This window comes from Phyllostomus discolor, chromosome 2 (genome assembly GCF_004126475.2).
Source record: "Phyllostomus discolor isolate MPI-MPIP mPhyDis1 chromosome 2, mPhyDis1.pri.v3, whole genome shotgun sequence".
Classification (NCBI taxonomy): domain Eukaryota; kingdom Metazoa; phylum Chordata; class Mammalia; order Chiroptera; family Phyllostomidae; genus Phyllostomus; species Phyllostomus discolor.
In genome coordinates, this window is record NC_040904.2 from 154,962,102 (window position 1) to 154,975,430 (window position 13,329).

The 13,329-nt window shown below is 40.8% G+C and overlaps 1 protein-coding gene across 1 annotated transcript in view; it reads right to left on the reverse strand.

The window, feature by feature from the left end:
• XPOT (exportin for tRNA) overlaps positions 1–13,260 on the reverse strand; it is a 41,892-nt gene extending 28,632 nt beyond the window's left edge. Inside the window, exons 1-3 of the mRNA XM_028531677.2 lie at positions 12,828–13,260; positions 9,379–9,512; positions 4,066–4,148 (exon numbers count right to left, since the gene is read on the reverse strand). Coding sequence (XP_028387478.1) covers positions 4,066–4,148; positions 9,379–9,438 — 143 coding nt within the window. The 5' untranslated portion in view covers positions 9,439–9,512; positions 12,828–13,260. The remainder of the gene's footprint in view (positions 1–4,065; positions 4,149–9,378; positions 9,513–12,827) is intronic.
• Between the last annotated feature and the right edge of the window lie 69 nt (positions 13,261–13,329).

The following is a 13,329-nucleotide window of genomic DNA, read 5'->3' on the forward strand; positions in this document are numbered from 1 at the left end:
AACAAATTAAGATTCACCTTAAGTATAGTGCTTTGCAAACAGAAGCCACACCCCCTAGATTCCAGATGTTAGGTTTCCTGGAAAACTACTAAACCCTAGGTGTTAAAATGACTGCCAGAGGCTGCATTAACTCAGAGATGGCCATCACAGTCATACTTAAAATTCAACCCCAGACAGTACTATTGCAGCCACATCCAAAACAAGTGGAGTCACCTGAACTGGCAGTCTAGCCTCAAAACTCATACAGAAAACCAAGCTACAAATATATTGCCCTTAAAAAGGGGGAGCAAAAATCAGTATCCACCAATGATCGACTTTCAACGGTCTCTTAAGGAGTGAGCCAGAGTTGCACTGAGCCAGCTAGAAACTTTGACAAAGTCCCTTTAGTGAATAACAATCTATTTATCCAAGATAGTTGGTTTGAGCCAGGCTTAGTCATGCAACAAATTTTTCATATAGAAAGCTGGTCAATACAAGACTGGAGATGTTATCTTCATTTGGAAAATATGAATTAACCAAACAAAATATTTTCACCCATAAGATGAAATTTAATCTCTTAAAAGTTGTTTTTTAAGTTAGGGTTTTTAATATCACACACACATTTTATTGATTATGCAATTATAGTTGTCCCAATTTCCCCCCTTTGCCTCCCTCCACCTGGTACCCCTCATTCCCTCTGGCATCCCCTAGTTCATGTCCATAGGTCATGCATATAAGTTCTTTAGCTACTCCATTTCCTACACTGTTGTTAATATCATTCTGTCTATTCTGTACCTACTGATTTATAGTTTTTAAAAAAATGTATTTTATTGATTTTACTATTACAGTTGTCCCAATTTTCCCCCCTTTCCCCCCTCTGCCTGGTACTATTCCCTCCAGCAATTCCCCCCAACCTCAGTTCATACCCATGGCTCATGTGTAGGTTCTTTGGTCCATTTCCTATACTGTTTTGTTTTTTTCCCCTTTCTATACTGTTCTTAACATGCCCCTGTGTATTTTGTACCTATCAATTTGTACTTCTTAATCCCTACACCTTTTCCCCCATTTACCCTCTTCTCCTCCCCAGCTGATGACCCTCCCAATGATCTCCGTATCTAACATTCTATTTCTGGTCTGCTTGTTTACTTAGCTTTTTAGATTCAATTATTGTTAGTTATGAATTTATTGCCATTTTAATGTTTGCAGTTTTGATCTTCTTCTTCTTAAATCCCTTTAACATTTCACATAATAACAGTTTGGTGATGATAAATTCCTTTACCTTTACCTTGTCTGGGAAGCACTTTATCTGCCCTTCCATTCTAAATGATAGCTTTGCTGGATAGAGTAATCTAGGTTGTGGGTCCCTGCTTTTCATCACTTTGAATACTTCTTGCCAGTCCCTTCTTGCCTGCAAAGTTTCTTTTGAGAAATCAGCTGACAGTCTTATGGGAACTCCTTTCAAGGTAACTCTCTGCTTTTCTCTTGCTGCTTTTAAGATTCTCTTTATCTTTAACCTTTGGCATTTTAATTATGATGCGTCTTGGTGTTGTCTTTGCATCCATCTTGTCTGGGACTCTCTGTGTTTTCTGGACTTCCATGTCTATTTCCTTCACCAGATTAGGGAATTTTTCTTTCATTATTTTTTCAAATACGTTTTCAATTTCTTGTTCTTCCTATTCTCCTTCTGGCACCCCTATAATTCGAATGTTGGAACATTTGAAGTTGTTGGAGAGACTGCTTATACTAGCCTTGTTGTTTTGGATTCTTTTTTCTTCTTGCTGTTCGGATTCAATGTTTTTCTCTTCCTTATGTTCCAAATCATTGATTTGACTCTCAGCTTCATCCACTCCACTCTTGGTTCCCTGTAAATTTTTCTTACTTTACTAGGTGTAACCTTCATTTTTGCCTGGGTCTTTTTTATGCTGTTGAAGTACTCAATGAGTTCTCTGAGCATCCTAATAACCAATGTTTTGAATGCTGCATGTAATAGATTATTTATCTCCATTTTGTTTAGTTCTTTTTCTGGAGTTTTATTGTTCTTTCATTTGGGCTATATTTCTTTGTCTCATTTTGGCAGCCTCACTGTGTTTGTTTCTATGTATTTGGTAGAGCTGCTCTGACTCCCTGTCTTAGTAGTGTGGCCACTTGTAGGAAAGTTCATCAGTAAGTTGGATGGGGTAGAACCTTAGGTAATTAATCCCCATGGCAGTGCAACCCATGTGTACCAGGTTGATGGAGTCGGCAATATAGTGCCGCTCTGTGGCTCAGTGTGGGGAGGGCTCGGAAAGGGGATAATGCTGCTGCCTGACCCTTAGAGTTTTGTTTGGGAGGAAGCTGTCTCCAGGCACTTGCCAAGCCAGACACTTCAATTTCTCCCTATATACCATTGGTGCCCTTCCAGTTACTGCCCTGATGCTGAAGCCCAGGGGGAGTGAGTCTGCATAAATCTTAAGTCTTGCAGGAGCTTTAAGAGGAGACTCCTGAGAATCCCTCGGTTTCTTCCGCTGCCCCAATCCCTACTGGTTTTTATAACCAAAAGTTACGGGGACTTACCTTCCTGGCACTGGAACCCTCGGCTGGGTGGTTTGGTATGGTACTGGGATCCCTTGCTCTTGATTTGTATTCACTACACGTGGGTGAGGGACCAGCCTGCTCTGCACCTCTAACCGTACCCATCTGGATGAATGTGACTTCTTTAACTCCTTGGTTGTTGGACTTCCATACAGCTCAATTTTCTGATGATTCTAGGTGATAGTTGTTTTGTAGTCTAGTTGTAATTTTCACTGTGGTTGTGCAAGGAGGCGAGCTGTGTTTACCTAAGCCTCCATCTTGACTGGAAGTCTGATCTTGGTTAAAGTTAGGTTTATTTGGCATCTCTTCTAAGACTTTAGGGTTTCTATCCTTATCATGGGTGACACTGAAGCCTTAACTTGTTATACAAGACTTCGATTTCCTACTCAAAAAATAAACTGCCTGGGCCTGGTATCTCAGTTGGTTTTAGTGTCATCCTAATATACCAAGGTTGTGGGTTTGATCCCCCATCAAGGCACACACAAAAATCAACCAGTGAGTGGATAAATAAGTGGAATAGCAAATCGATGTTTCTCTCCCTCCCCCCCAATCAATAAATAAAAAAAAAAACCTATATGAAGCCTTTACTTAACAGCTAGTCCTTATTTACTCTAAAACATACAGATGTTCTCAAAATCAACTTTTCCCCTAAAATAGAGCACTTGGTTTTGGCTGTAAAAATGTAGTAAGTGATACCCGCAGCATGCTGAGAGCTCCACTAGGAGCCACCACTAACCATCAGGAACTTCTCACAGAAGCAAGGTGTTTGCCTGTAGCCAGTCAGTTGTGTTTCCCTGTGTTACAGCTATGCTAGTTGTATCTCTTTAGTAATTAAGTTAGTTAATTATTATATAAACTAATGACATGACTATAATGAGAGTTTTTATTTTTTAAAAATTAAGTTGAATGCTTTAGAAAGACTTCCCAGGAACTCACATTGCATGGGGGAAATCCTTGTATGTGTGTGATGTGGGCTAGATAATAACCCCAAAACTTGGAGAGGTGGGGGAACCTGCATTCATTGTTCCTCAATCCACTACAGAGACCCAAAGTGGGAATTGCAGAGGATGGATTATGGGTCTGATCAACATAAGAATGATGAAGCATGTACACAAAGAAAAGACCTTGGTCCAGCATCAAGACTGGTAATTTGAATGCATATATATTTTAAATTAAAGTAAAATGTATGATTACCTCCTTTAGCAACTTTTTAGAAAACCAACTATCATTCACATCATAAGAAAATAAGGAGTTTTTTTTTACTCTATTGTATTCCAGTTGGGATCTACTATCAGGTGCATAAGGCAAAGGATAGTTTTACTAAAAAGTCAATCTTGGAATGGCCAAATTATTAGTTTACTATTTTTTAAAAATTTCTATCCTGAGTGGTTTCCCAAAACACAAATAACAAAATGTTTACATGGAAACATTCTCTAAATACAGGTAAATTTAACAGTCCCATCAAGTTCACAGAAATTTAAATTCTGAGAGCCATGTAAATTTTGTTGTCATTACCTGTACGTCCTCTGAGCTAGAGCTTCTGCACACACCTGCCAGGCATCTGGGGAGATCTTTAACTGCTCAAAATAGGCCAGGGCCTGTAAAATTGCAAAGCAAAAATGTATTTGGATTGTCAATCTCAATGACCTGTTGACAGTAAACAAATATTCTGTGAGCATCAAACCTGTAACAAATCAGTGAATCTAAAGAAAAATAGTTAAGATGTTGAATTTGGGCTTCTGCATCTGTGCCACTTAGTGATCACTCTAGAAAAAAGGTTAAATAAAAGACAAATCCGTCAGTTAGATACTCAAACCTGTTTCCCTACAGCCAAGGAGACAACACAAAAATGCCCATCAGACCTCGCTGGATTACTAGGTGGCTTGACAAAGAAAACATACAAGTGCTTGTCAAAAGCAATTTAAAATGCTATACACAGGGAATTTTTTTCCTATTTAGTAGCAAATGGGCTATTAAAGAGGTGGTTATAAAAGACAAAGCATACTCCATACACCATTTGGTCTACAATTAAACAGAGGAGACTGTTTCAGTTCAATTGTATTATGTAAATTCCCTAAAATGTGAGATTAAAATCAGAGTAAAACTGCATGATATGAATGTGAGAAAGTACTCATGTAACTGCCACAGTCAAAGCTTTAGGTAATGTGTTTCTCATACCTCCATTCCTGAATTCAGGGCTTGCTTTAAGAGCATGTGTGCTCTCAATGTAGCACAAAGTCTGTGTGCTCTCTACCAGACTGCTGGGAAAACGAGGAGTGACTTCTGTGACTCTTCCATTTGCATGTCTCGAATGGCATCAATGACAGATGCAGGTTTCACGTATGACAATGGACAAATAGTAATCTCAACAACTTGTGAAAAGTACCATAAATATAAACAGCCCAGAAATTTACATATAAACTAGAAACACTGCTAGATGATTTTTTAAAGCAATTAGATACTGATACAAATCCTGACACCAAGTAGGAATATTAAGCATTAGTGGAACCTGGGACTTCCGGCAAGATGGATGCATAGGTGGATGCACGGTACCTCCACGCACAACCAAGATTGGAACAACAACAATTTAGAGGCAGAATAACACCCAGAACTGACAGAAAATTTATCTGAATGGAAGTCGGACAGCCAAGAAATTGAAATAGACCCGTTTATCCAGACCGGCAGGAGGGGCAGAGACAAGCAGCCGGGTGCGGGGTCGCGGCACAGAGAACAGGGCACATAAGGCAACCGGGAGCACATAAGGCATCTGGGGTGCACAAGATCGCAGCAGGTGGACCCTGAGTACACAAGCGCCAGCTGGCAGACCCAGTGAGGCGGCGATTGTGCAGCAGGGCAGAGTGCGCAACCCAGGATCCCAGAGAAGGGACTGAGGTGCCACAAAGCACGGAGCTACCGCCATTGTTCCCTCTCAACCCCGCCCTCACATACAACGTCACAATCTAGCGACTATGGTGCCCAGCCCAGGTGAACACCTAAGGCTCTGCCCCTCACCATAACTGGAGCTACCAGACCAAAAAAAAAAAAAAAGGGAGAGAGAGATGGCTCAAACAGAAGAACAAATCAGTGCCCCAGAACTCATCCTTTTAAGCGACCAAGAGATAGCTAGCCTATCAGATGCACAGTTCAAAACACTGGTGATCAGGAAGCTCACAGGATTGGCTGATTTTGGTCGCAAATTAGATGAACAAATGCAGGTTACCATAAAAGAAATGAAGGAAAATGCACAGGGAACCAACAGTGATGGGAAGGAAACTGGGACTCAAAACAATAGAGTGGACCAGAAGGAAGAAAGAAACAACCAAACAGGAAAGAATGGAGAAATAAGAATTCAAAAAAACGAGGAGAAGCTTAGGAACCTCCAGGACATCTTTAAATGTTCCAACATCCAAATTATAGAGGTACCAGAAGGGGAAGAGGTAGAGCAACAGATTGAAAACGTATTTGAACAAATAATAAAGGAGAACTTCCCCATTCTGGCAAAGGAAATAGACTTCCAGGAAGTCCAGGAAGCTCAGAGAGCCCCAAAGAAGTTGGACCCAAGAAGAAACACACCAAGGCACACATAATTACATTAGCCAAGGTAAAAATGAAGGAGAGAATCCTAGAAGCAGCAAGAGATAAGGGGACAGTCACCTACAAAGGAGTTCCCATCAGACTGTCAGCTGACTTCTCAAAAGAGACCTTACAGGCAAGAAGGGGCTGGAAAGAAGTATTCCAAGTCATGAAAGACAAGGGCCTATATCCCAGATTACTCTATCGAGCAAAGCTTTCATTTAGAATGGAAGGGCAGATAAAGTGCTTCTCAGATAAAGTCAAGTTAAAGGAGTTCATCATCACCAAGCCCTTATTTTATGAAATGTTAAAGTATGCATTAAAGACTTATCTAAGAAAAGACGATAAAGAAAAAACATGTATAGTAAAAGGACAGCAAACTCACAATTATTAACAAGCACACTTAAAGCAAAACCAAAAGAAACTAAGCAAACAACTAGAGCAGGAAGAGAACCACAGAAATGGAGATCACATGGAGGGTTAGCAACAGGGGAGTGGGAGGAGGAGAGAAGGGGAAAAGGTGCAGAGAATAAGTAGCATAGATTGTAGGTAGGAAATACACAGGGGGAGGGTAAGAATAGTATGAGAAATATAGAAGCTGAAGAACTTATAAGTATGGCACATGAACATGAACTAAAGGGGGGAGTGGGTGGGAGAGGGTGTACAGGGTAGAGGGGAGTGAAGGGGGGAAATGGGACAACTGCAATAGCATAATCAATAAAATATATTTAAAAAAAGCATTAATGGAACCTAATTTTGATTAGTAAATACACAAATTTATTTTTGTTAATTGAATTTACTGGGGTGACATTGGTCAATAAAATTACATCAATTTCAAGTGTACAATTCTATAATACATCACCTTGATTAGTCAGTATTGTTTTTTTAAATGTGGTTTGTGTCCCATTGGTGATAAAATCAATTTTGTCAGTCTGGAGTTAACAATTTAAAAAATAAAACAACAGAAAATAGCAGAGTGTACTGCACTTAGCAAGAATATTATCTTGTGGAACTTGTTTTAGTTATGAATTTGTATATGTATTTACATACATTTATGCATATTACATATATACAGGGCCAAGATGTGCAATTATTTTTTCCTTTGGATTAGAGGTAAAAAAAGCAAAACCCCACTTTTTTAGGTGCTAGTTTCCTGTATTATGTAATTGTATGAATGAGGGAATGGGTTTTCTTTGTGGTCTCAGTGGCTGCTGCCACTGGCAGAGAACCAAGATAAATGAAGGTGTGGAAATGGAAATCCCCAAATACTATCTAAAGTATAAATAATAATTATCTTCAGAAAATAAAAATAAAGGCATACAAGCAGCTGTAAAAGAATACAGTTCAGTAGTTGTGTAACAATATTTCATGAAATCTAGGGTTTCCTTCAGGACTATTCTCAAGGGCCAGGACAGGCGAAAAGGTGGAAGTTAATCATGTATGTTGCATTACTATCTAATATTTTACTTACCAAAAAAAGGGGGATGGGAATTCAGCTGCTAGAATTATCACTAACACACCATTTTCTTTAAATATTAGCAAGTTTTAAGCCAAAGACAGATATTCTATTCACAAGAAAAACAGACTTAATAGCTAGAAAGTTTTCAGTGTTTAACTAGATTTTGCACTTGAAATGCACGTTAGCTGCATTAAAAATTTTTTTTTCTGGCAATGATGAACAAATCAAAGCTTTTATTACACTGTTCTGCTATTTCATACCTTCTTCTTAATGGTCTACTGTCTTTAAGTGGCAAGAGAGTCTGTGCACCTACTTTTACTGCCCGTGTAGGAAACAGAACTGTGTGGGTGGGCAGTCATTTACCTTATGGCCAAGCTGAATTAAGTTCCCACTACCGACACCGACATCAGGACCATCAGAACTCACCTTTCCTTAAGATTCCTTCTTTTTCATCCTAATTGTCTCTCAGGCTGGCTTAATGAGGTATCAAATCAAGCCTCAACCACATATACCTGTGACTTATAGAACCTATTTTTATTGATGAAAAGCTAACTTCTGCATTAAAAACACTAACAAGTTATTGGTTTTACTTTTCTGAAAAGAAAATCATGGCACATTAAAGAAAAAATCTGTCAGATGGTAAATTAAAAAAAAAAAACTTCCTAAAAGGAACATCAAAAAACAACAGAGAAGGCTAATAACCGAATACTAAAAGGCTTTCAGTTATAATAACCATGCAATACCAAGCCAGAATAAAGGTAAAGATCTGGGATGCTTCAACTCTGTGACTAAGGGTTTAAAGGGGTTAGCCTAAACTTCTATGAAAGGGAACATTTGTCTACGCACAGAAGACTTGGACTTTTAATGTCTTTTGATGTCCTAACCGGCCGGACAGATATGTTGCAACTAGCTAGATATTTAATTCTTAATTACTGTTATTTCCCTTTATCTGTAGGGCTGGTTGCTTATTTAACAGCAGAGGCATGTACATGGTGCTATGTTAAAAAGTACCTGGAATTTTTTTTATTATTAAAAAAATTTCTGCTTAAAAGCACAACAGAAAATGCTGTAACATTTAGTGAAACTGTTAACTTCATTTAGCTCATTTATAAAATATATCCTTTGCTATGAGAAGTAAAAAGAAGAAAATGCCTCTCCTTCCACTCACCCTACACTTCAAAGTGCCCACATGTCTTTAAATAGTTAAGTATAGGCTTGCTTTTTAGATTCTTCTTTTATCATCCAGCTACAGTCATAATTACAGGTGTAGACTACACTATGTTAATTGTTTACGTTTACCCAAATATCCCAGCACTTCATACTGGATTCCATGGGATCACTTTGAGTGACCAAAGGCATGGCATACCGTAACTGCTTATTTACATGCTGGCCTGGACTAAACAACAAGGATGCTAACCATCAGGAATGCAAGGGTTAAACAACTTGTGTACCCTAAGCCATGTGATGGGAAAACAAAATATGCACGTCTGCTACTATGGAAAGTCCCTTCAACAGTCCTTTGCATTACAACTTTTCAATAATTATCAATAATGATTGATGTAACACAAAGACCTACCTTGAATCACATGAGATTTTAATCCTTTTGCTGAGCCAGCTAAACAGAAAATAAATCACAACCCTCACAGTTTCTGTATTCAGAATATATTCATATACCTCAAATTTGATTACCTCTATTTCTACCCAAATTAAACCTTTATCATGTGTATTTTGTATTCAAGTGCTCTAATCCAAATCTGTGGTAACATGCTTTAAAAAATTAAGCCAACTTAACTTACCCTTTGTCTGAAGTCTGAATCAGCATTTGGATTTAGTCCTAAAAGAGCCTGTTCATCCATCCCTGCTGCTATACTTGGAGTTTTCTGATTCCAACAGACGTGCCCTCAGATCCCACAGAAGAATCCACAAACATCTAGACACACAAAAAAGTGGAAAGGAAACAACACTTGATAAACAAAATAGATACTTACCCAGAATACCATAAGAAGTGGATAACATTATGGAAAGAAGTTTAAAGTATTTAAAAAAACTTATTTTGAGCCCTGCCCAGTGTGGCTCAGTTGGTTGGGCGTCATCCCACAAAGCAAAAGGTCCTGGGTTCAATTCCAGTCAGGACGCATGCCTGGGTTGTGGGTTCAGTCAGGCTAGGGTGCACACTGACAGGGAATGATTGCTGTTTTTCTCTCACATGGATGTTTCTCTCCCTCTCTTTCTCCCTCCCTACCCTTCTCTCTAAAAATGAAAAAAAAAAAAAAAAAAAAAAAAAAACCAACCAAAAACTTCTTTTGAAACTATCCAAATTATCCAAATTACAACTAAAGGAGCCTAAAGTCTCAAGAATGAGCCCGCTAAATATTCCACAAATGTGTAGTTTCTAAAATCTAAAGTATGCCATTAAGGTTCTCAAATTTTATTTTTCAAAAGTATAGAAAGTGATTTTCTACTTTACATAGAAGCATCTAATTTATGCAATATTATGTACTAGCTCCAGTACATACTTAAAAATGAAACTGTACAACTATATTTAAAAAATGACAAATCCAGATTTTATTATGCTAATTATAACTGCCTACTTCCATATATCAATACCACAAGCTTAAAAAAAACTAGAATGCCTGGCTAAGTAGTGACCTCAGAGTTCAATACCCTTAATGGAGTGTCTACAAGTGCTTCAAGAGAAGTCAAATGAAAAGAGGAAGGAATAGAAGAGTGAAAAAACGGGTTCATTTAGCTTTTGAACAATGGGCTAGTTTTTACAGATCGATGCTCTTGCCAGCCAACTCTATACATGTTCAAAAAGTGTTTTTTAATAATAGCTAATAAAGTTGACAAACAACTTAGCACTATTCTTATTTTAGAATATATTTTTTAAATTCTCTGGAAAGGCACTTTTTCACAATACAGTGTCTTAACAATCTCAAGAACATGATAAACCCCAAAGACAACTTGGTTTTTGACGGTATGCATATTTATTTGAGGAAAAAAGGAACGAACTCTAAATGATGTGAAAATCATAAGCATTCTCTCAAGGCCTATGAGATAGGAAGACCAGGCCTTAAAAAAGCTGTGGGGCCTCAATTTTTTTGTTGTTTGGCTTAATTATCATAACAGAGGAGATCAGAGCCTAAAGAGGCCAAGAGCCTAAGGGGTGGGTAATGGGGGCACAGCCATTTAATGCCAGGAGGCTAGGATCAGTCCCAGGTTAGAGGACCCCTTCTACAATACACTCTTCTGTCTTCTCCTGAGCATGCCTGAATCAAAGGATAAATCAGGACATATGCTAAGTGCCTTGAAGAAAGCAGACTACAAAAAGGCTCGTACCTCCCCACTGCCGTCAGGATTAAGATCCACTTGTGAATGACTCCTCACCAATCCACACTCCCACCCAAGGCCAGTGGTATTCTGCCTTTCATTTTAGCATGCACGACTCTGGTCTTGTTACTTCTTTAACCCGTGCCTGTCCTTCAGAATTCAGCTTAGAAGTCACCTCTTTCAAGGTTTCCTTGACCCCTATTGTCTGACTCTGCCAAACTGGATTAGATGCCCCACCTAAGTGTTGATAGTCACTGCCTGCTTACTAGTTTTCTCTCATGGACCTTAAAGAGCAAGTCTTGAATACTTATCACTGTGTCCGTAGAACACAATATTTGGAAAAACCTGGATTTGTGCTCCAATCTTGTCATTTTCAAGCTGGGGCCATGTGAACAGCTGCAAAATGTGAAAGAGCACCCTTTCTACAAAACAGGAAAAAGAGCATCTGCCTCATGAAGTTGTAAAGACTTCAATGAGGTAAGATATGTAAAGCATGTCTAGCACGTACTGAGTCCCAATAGGTCTTTTTTTACAATTCATAACTAGGCATGTGGGGGATGGAAACTACTTGGAGCATTTTAGATTTATCATATCATAGGAGTACCCTGGCATTTTAAACAGATGGGAAAACACAAAGGCATACCCATCCCACCCCCACTCCGAGCCAAAAAATGACAAGAAAATTCCCCTGAAAAATGCACACACAGTTATCAAAGACAAATTTGAGCTTCTAGAAATCCCAGCTTGAGAAGTCCTATTAAAGATTCCTTGAATTTGACATGGTTTTAAGGAAAACTGCTCAAGCTTGGCCAAGTCCCTTTGCTTTTACCAAGGGAGCAGTAAGCGGTCCTGAGATAAAACATGGCAAAACAAACTACCTAAGGAAACATAAACTTGTTACAGTTGTCAGTACAGAAATAATCCTTCAGAGATAACACCTGGATAATAATCAATATGCAATGGAACATGGGAAATTATCTACTGTGCGCAAACACCTTAGAAGCTACAGCCTGTGTGAAAATGTGACAATTATCCCCGTAAAAGGTTGCGCGTGAACACAAGTTCTAAAAAGGCAGACTTGCAGGCTTAACCATTTGTTACAATGCGATAAACACCTCAATTACGCATCTAGCAAATGTTATGGAGAAATACAAGCAAAACAGTTAAAATACTAAGCCCTAACTTTTCCTGGATAGCCATTATATCAAGAATCAGTATGGAAAAATTCCTCCACGCCTACTGAAAGCTGTTCAAGGACCGTCACTGAACCTTTCCAGCTTTAACACCACGCTGACAAGTCGCTTTAATAAAACGTAACTTCCTCCAGTAAAAACTAATTAGCACTTTGAAAAAGTACTCCTTTTCTTCTGGTTACAGGAAACATCACTCCTGCAGAATTGTGAGGAAGGGTCGAAAAGAAATGGCGTGTCCCTGCTGGCAAATTACTATACAGAAATAACACTTTTTTTTGTCCTGGTTGGGGGGCAGGCGATCAAGTTTAAGTCCTCTGCAGGTGAGACATGCTGTAACTATTACAAACGGGCTTGGTCATGTTTATTAAATTGGGGTCCACTACTGATGCTGGCCCTCCTTGGCCGGCCTTGTCCTCTTCTTCCCCCCGGATCCTCCCCTAAAGGAAGCCTCGTGGCAATGGGGGTGATGAAACACCCAGCAACGGGCGGCCACGCACTCGGGACACGCTCCGCGGCGGCCACATCTAGTACGCACCCCACCCAGCCTGCCCAGCCTCCGGGTGCACCGCCACGGAGGGCCCCCGGTCCGCACCCCTCCCCAGCGTGGGGGCCCCCTGGGCCAGTCCTTCCAGTCAACTTCCACATAGCCTTGCTCGGATCGAGCCGGCTCCCAGTCCATCCTCCCCAGGTCCCAGTCCCTCCGCCCCCGAGCCCCAAGTCACCTTCCCTATCACTCCATCCCGCCTCCCCGCCCGTACTCCCGAAGACCGATCAGCAAAACGGAGCGGTGCCGCACGCAGGGAGCGGGGAGAACGGCTCTCGTCCTCGTCGCGGTCGTTCTCCACCACGGCCGCTGGGCTAACGCCGGAGACCGAGCTGGCCGGGGCCAAGCGCCTCCCGCCGCTCCGCGTCCCCTGGCGCCTTCTCCTGCGTGGCGCCGGGCCGGCAAGCTAGCAAAAGGAGGCGGGTGGAGTCAGCGCCCCAGGAAGGGAAAGCGTGCTAGGGCCCAGCTAACGCAGCCACAGCCGCCGCCGCCGCTGAGTCAGCGCGAAGCGCGTTCCCCGCGTCGGTGCCGCGCGGGGCAGAGCCAGCAGCCTCATGGAGGGCGGACCGCAGCCCGCGGGCCGGGACCGGGGCTGAGAGACTACAAGTCCCAGCATGCACCGTGAAGGCGGTGCTTCCGGGCAATGGGGCACAATCGTGCTCCCGGGAGCTGGCTGGGAG